This window comes from Loxodonta africana, chromosome 3 (assembly GCF_030014295.1).
Source record: "Loxodonta africana isolate mLoxAfr1 chromosome 3, mLoxAfr1.hap2, whole genome shotgun sequence".
NCBI classification, from domain to species: domain Eukaryota; kingdom Metazoa; phylum Chordata; class Mammalia; order Proboscidea; family Elephantidae; genus Loxodonta; species Loxodonta africana.
Window position 1 is genome coordinate 183506920 of NC_087344.1, and position 6210 is coordinate 183513129.

At 50.8% G+C, this 6210-nt stretch overlaps 1 protein-coding gene across 1 annotated transcript; it reads left to right on the forward strand.

Annotated features, from left to right (window-relative positions):
- The first annotated feature begins 2777 nt into the window (after positions 1-2777).
- IVL (involucrin) lies at positions 2778-5332 on the forward strand. The gene is made up of 2 exons (XM_064279985.1): positions 2778-3950; positions 3993-5332. The coding sequence occupies exons 1-2, from the start codon at positions 2778-2780 to the stop codon at positions 4611-4613; spliced, it is 1794 nt and encodes a 597-aa protein (XP_064136055.1). The 3' UTR covers positions 4614-5332.
- The last annotated feature ends 878 nt before the right edge of the window (positions 5333-6210 follow it).

Below are 6210 nucleotides of genomic sequence, written 5' to 3' on the forward strand. Positions count from 1 at the left end.
GAAGAATCAATGCCTTTGGATTATGGTGTTGGCAAAGAATATTGAATATACTATGGACTGCCAATAGAATGGACAAATCTGTCTTGGTGGAATTACAGCCAGAATGCTCCTTAGAAGTAAGGATGGGGAGACTTCACCTCATGTGTGTTGGACATGTTAGGAGAGACCAGTCCCTGGAGAAGCTTACCATGCTTGGTAAAGTAGAGGCTCAGCAAAAAAGAGGAAGATCTTCAAGGAGATGGATTGACACTGTGGGTGCAAGAATGGGCTTAAACAGCAATGACTGCAAGGATGGCATAGGACTGGGCAGCATTTCATTTTGTTGTGCACAGGGTCTGTATGTGTTGGAACCTACTCAACAGCACCTAACATATATATATATATATACACACACACTCACATATATATGTATATATTTATGGAGCCCCAGTGATGCAGTGGTTAAGCACTTTGCTGCTAATAGAAAGGTCAGTGATTTGAACTCACCAGCTGTTCTGAGGGAGAAAGATGCGGCAGCCTGCTTCCATAAAGATTTACACCCTTGGAAACCCTATGCGGCCATTCTACTATATCCTATAGGGTCTCTATGAGTCAGAATTGACTTGATGGCAATGGGTGTATGCATATATATATATATATATATATATATATATATATATATATATATATATGCCTGCCTGTTTCCTTGCCTGGACTGGTCCATGCTTTGGGGCTTTCACAAGCATGCATTCTTGTAAACTTCTATAACTATAAAAAGTTAGGTGTGGAGGATGGGCAGCCCCTTGTACACAGCAGGAGACCCCAAGAAGCCCCCTACTTGACCCAACATGGCACAAAGAAAGACACCCTCAGGACAGAGTTTATTTCCACACAGAATGGAGTTACAGATGTATTCCAGAGGCTTATGGGCTTGTGACCAAGGGAACCCTCTCACAACTCCCTTCTTAACATAAAAAGTCAATTTTCCCTTCTTTTTACAACATACGCAGGCCTGGACCTCTCAGAAAGGTGCCGAACATTCCACTCCATGTGCTTGAAAATAAATCCTCCAGCCTAATAATGAGGATAATCCCATTTTACAGGTGAAGACATTGAGATTCAGAGGAGAAGTCTGACTTGGTCACGAAAACATAGTAAGAGAGGGCAGGTCCCCGAGATGCCTCCCTCGCCTCCCCTGTGTCAGGGTCAGCTGAACATCACGGGCAGCTGAGCTCCCAGAACCCTGTGGCAAGCTACATGCCCCTGTGGAAAGGGGCCCTGAGGGGGTTCTGCTTAGGGTGCCTGTGATGAGTCAGAGACGGGCTGGAGGAAGCCGAACAACTTGAGTGGTGAAACCAGTCCATCCCCTTCAATCTGGGGAGGAGGCCAGGCTGGAATAATATAAAGCATGCCGTGGCCCCTGCTTGGCTCAGCATTCCACTAGAAGCTTCTCACTCGGTCCTTGCCGTGAGCCTGGTAAGTATCAGTGGGCAGAACCAGGGTTGGGACTGGTGGCCTCTAGCTGGCCAGAATGTGGCTGGGGGTGAACCAGCCCAGGTGGGTATGGGAATCACTCTCTGGCTGGATTTACCTGGACTGCCTTTCCTTCCAGGAGGCCTCAGGTCCCTGTGCTGAGGGAAATATGCCCTCACGTGGAAAATGCAGAACAGAGAAAAAATCTCTCTCCTCCCATCTTTTCTTGGGATCATATTTTGGGATTTGTACGTATGAGGAGGGAGTTAAGTGCCTGGCTATTAATCAAAAGATTGGAGGATCAAGTCCACACGGGGGTACCTCAAAAGAAAGGCTTGGTGATCAGCACCTGAAATCCCTGTGTAGCAGTTCTACTCTGACCAACATGTAGCCACCAGGAGTTAGAAGTGACTTGAGCAATTTTTTTTTTTTTTTAATGTGTGAGAGAAGTAACATGGGGAGAGTGGAATAGGAGCCACTTTCCTTTCTAAAACTGTGACTTGCAGTGAATGCGATTTTTGCCTTCTTTATGGGGGTGGGGGGCTTCAGAGAAACACTTGGATGTGCTGCAGAAAAAGGGAGTCTTTCTCTCTGGAGAAACCCAGGCACGACAGAGGAGGAAAACCCAACTTAGAAGCACAGGACTTGAAAGAGCCAGCTCCCAGCCCTCAGCAACCTTCCAGCCCCCACCCCACCCCACCCAGGCACTGGGACAGCAGCTAAAGCTCAGGAGGTCAGGAGAGAAAGAACCTCTGGAGCTGAACTAGACCAGCCTGCTAATGTTACAGGAAGGCTAAGTGACTTGCCCAGAAACGCACAGCAATTTAGTGGAAGAAGTAAGACTAGACTATGTCATGTGACTCTAGTCCAGGACTCTTACCACCAGCTCTCTGATCCTCTCCACCACAAGCTACAGATTTTCCAGGATTAGAGTCCCCCAGGAGGCTTTTCTTTTCCTAAGACCTTACCTTGTGTTGTGGAGGTTAAAGATAAGGGCAGAGGTGAGAGTCAGAAACAAAAGCAGAAGGTGAAATGGTACCGAGCGCATCCCTGTGGAACTGTTTGCAGGCAGACCTTTTGTTGGCTCTTGCTTGGGACAAGGAGGTTTCCATGAGGGCTCTTCCCTGCCTCTCCCTACTCCCACCCTGAGCTCTCTGCTGCTTCCGGGGAATAAGAGCCTGGGTGGGGTCCCCAAGAGAAGCACAAGGATGCTCAGAAATCAGACGCTGATGCAGATTTCCAGGGGTCTTTGTCTACTTCCTTTGCTTTCAGTCTACCCCTCTGACCCCTCCTGTTTTCCAGGTTGACCTAAAGCAGCCTCCAAGATGTCCCAGCAGCACACACTGCCAGTGAGCCTCCCCGCTGTGCTCAGTCAGCAGCCCCTCAAGACCGTTTCTCCTCCACTTGATACCCAGCAAGAACAAGTGAAGCAGCCAACCCCACTGCCTGCCCCATGCCAGAAGGTGCCCTCTGAGCTCCCAGTGGAGGTCCCCTGGGAGCAGGGGGAGAAATATACAGCTCCTGTGAAGGAAGTGCCTGAGCAAGAGCAGGGGCAGCAGCAGCACCAGGAACACCAGCAACAAGAGCCACAGGAGCAGATACAGCACCAGGAACACCAGCAACAAGAGCCACAGGAGCAGATACAGCACCAGGTCCAGCAGCTGCAACAGCTGCAGGAGCAGGTACAGGATCAGGAACAGCAGCAGCAAGAGCCACAGCAACAGGAACAGCACCAGGAACAGCAGCAGCAAGAGACACAGCAACAGGAACAGCACCAGGAACAGCAGCAGCAAGAGCCACAGCAACAGGAACAGCACCAGGAACAGCAGCAGCAAGAGCCACAGGAACAGATACAGCACCAGGTACAGCAGCTGCAACAGGAGCAGCACCAGGAACAGCAGCAGCAGGAGCCACAGGAACAGATACAGCACCAGGAACAGCAGCAGCAAGAGCCACAGGAGCAGATACAGCACCAGGTCCAGCAGCTGCAACAGCTGCAGGAGCAGGCACAAGATCAGGAACAGCAGCAGCAAGAGACACAGCAACAGGAGCAGCACCAGGAACAGCAGCAGCAGGAGCCACAGGAGCAGATACAGCACCAGGAACACCAGCAACAAGAGCCACAGGAGCAGATACAGCACCAGGTCCAGCAGCTGCAACAGCTGCAGGAGCAGGCACAAGATCAGGAACAGCAGCAGCAAGAGACACAGCAACAGGAGCAGCACCAGGAACAGCAGCAGCAGGAGCCACAGGAGCAGATACAGCACCAGGAACAGCAACAGCAAGAGCCACAGCACCAGGAACAGCAGCAGCAAGAGACACAGCAACAGGAACAGCACCAGGAACAGCAGCAGCAGGAGCCACAGGAACAGATACAGCACCAGGAACAGCAGCAGCAACAGCCACAGCACCAGGAACAGCAGCAGCAAGAGCCACAGGAGCAGATACAGCACCAGGAACACCAGCAACAAGAGCCACAGGAGCAGATACAGCACCAGGTCCAGCAGCTGCAACAGCTGCAGGAGCAGGCACAAGATCAGGAACAGCAGCAGCAAGAGACACAGCAACAGGAGCAGCACCAGGAACAGCAGCAGCAGGAGCCACAGGAGCAGATACAGCACCAGGTACAGCGGCAGCAACAGCCACAGGAGCAGGTACAGGATCAGGAACAGCAGCAGCAGCAAGAGCCACAGGAGCAGGAACAGCATCAAGAACAGCAGCAGCAGCAGCCACAGGAGCCACAGGTGCAGGTACCGTATCAGGAACAGAAACAGGAACAGCAGCACCAGGAACAGCATCAGGAACATCAGGAATCAGAAAACCTAGAGCAGCAGCTTGAACTGGAGAATGCACAAAGGGAGCAGCAGCTGGAGGAGCAACTGGAACAGGAGAAGAAGCTCTTGGGCCACCAAATGGATCGAGAGCTAGAAAAGAGAGATGAGCAATTGGGAAAGAAAGAAGAGCAGCTGCTGGAGCACCTGGAGCATCAAGAGATGCAACCAGAGCTGTCAGTTCAGCAGGAGGAGCAGCCTGTGCTCATCCCAGCTCCTGACCAGGTCCAAGAGACCCAGCCAGTCCAGCTGCCTAAGGGAGAAGTCTTGTTCCCTACGGAGCACCATCAGCAGAAGCAGGAGGTTCAGTGCCCCTCCAAACACAAGTAGCTACCCCCAGTGTCTCAAAGGCCCTCAGGCCAGCCCACACAAGTGAAGAGAGAGCCCCCACTCCACTTACCTCAGCTTCCCAGCATGGGCAGCCTGCCTCATCTGTGAACTTGTCTGACCCTGTCACTCTGCATGCCTCCTTGTCTCTTTGATGGGAGTGAGGGGAAGGGGGAGTTATTGTCCAGCTCCCATCCCCAGTGAGCCCAATCCCAACCTCACGTGAACAGAGCCTCTGCCTGAGGAACCGTTACTACTGTAACTCTGACTTCAGCCTAGTATTATGGCTGAATCTGTGAGTGTGTACAATGATACATAATAAATCCTGCAATTCCTGAGATCGTGTGTTCTCTTTGCTTCTTCTCCTCTGTATAAAAAGCTATGTGTGGGTTCCTGGTTGCAACTGACTCTTTTGGTCAGTTCTCAAAGGAAGAAAGATGTTCCAGCCCGTCTTTGGTTCTGCTTTCAAAACTACTCCAAACATTCAACAGCATCTGACAAAAAACAAGCCCAAAACCAAACCAAAACAAACAACTTCACTCATGCAATGCCTGCAAGCAATACCTGCCAGTCATGGAGAGAAGATACATTATTCTGGTTGGAGGCAGAGGGTTTATCCACCTCAGTTGAACACTGCCTCACACTGCACACAAATAGCCCAATCTTAGCCCACAGCCAAGCTCAGCCCTACACTCTCTATCCCCTGTCTCAATTCCTCACATGAGAAGGGCTACAGACTTGGAAGGCACCAGAGAGGTTTGAGGATTCTCATCTAAGTCCTAGGGACTTCTCCAGACCCTTCTGTCTGGATTTTCTCTGCGTAGGATGTTCTCATGGTCACCAAGAGTCTTAAGGACTATCTACTTGGCTGAGGAAGACCTTAGAAAAGCTACAGAATCAAAATGGGAAGAAAGGGGTGGGGGAGACACTCCCTAGAACTGGCCTCTGACTGGAAAAGTGACAGAATCACTAAAGGAAGTAACAGTGTGCCAGCTGGAATTGTGGAGCCCACGAACAGTGAATAGGCCAGAGAAATACAGATCTAAGGCCATGCAGCCATTATCCTCCTCCTTCACCTTAGCTCCCTGGGATTTCCATACCCTTTTGCCATCAATAACATCAGGACTTGGGGGCTCTCACCTTCCTGGGACAAGCCCTTCCTTTAACTCTTCAAGCTTTACCTTGAACTATTTAACCACATCATCTCAAGTAGTCTGTCTGGAGAATGCCTGAAGCAGAGGATATGTTAGGGACGTCACTACTGAGTGTCCATAGGCATGCAATCTCAGTAGATCTGAATGGCGCCCAGCATCCCTCACACCCCACCCAACCCCCTGTGACACTCACCATGTGTTTCCTCCTTAGGCGTTCTCTTGGGTAATGACACCACCAAGTGTGCATTCAACTAAGCGAGAGACACCATCATCATTCCTCATTTCTCCTTCTCTTTTCCCCACCCCTCACCAATGACCAAGTCCTCCCTGTCCCTACCAACACCTCCCAAGCTCAGACTGAGATAATGTCTCACCTGAACTATTGCAATAGCTCCCAAGCTGGTCTCCCTTCCTATCTCTCTACACCCTGCAATCCACCTGCCACA

What these genes read in the sequence shown, in the direction of transcription:
- IVL (XM_064279985.1), top strand. Translation starts at nt 2,778, where the DNA reads ATGTCCCAGCAGCACACACTGCCAGTGAGCCTCCCCGCTGTGCTCAGT. An exon ending in AGGAGCAGATACAGCACCAG is followed by an intron (nt 3,951 to 3,992) that starts GTCCAGCAGCTG and finishes GCACAAGATCAG; the next exon opens with GAACAGCAGCAGCAAGAGAC.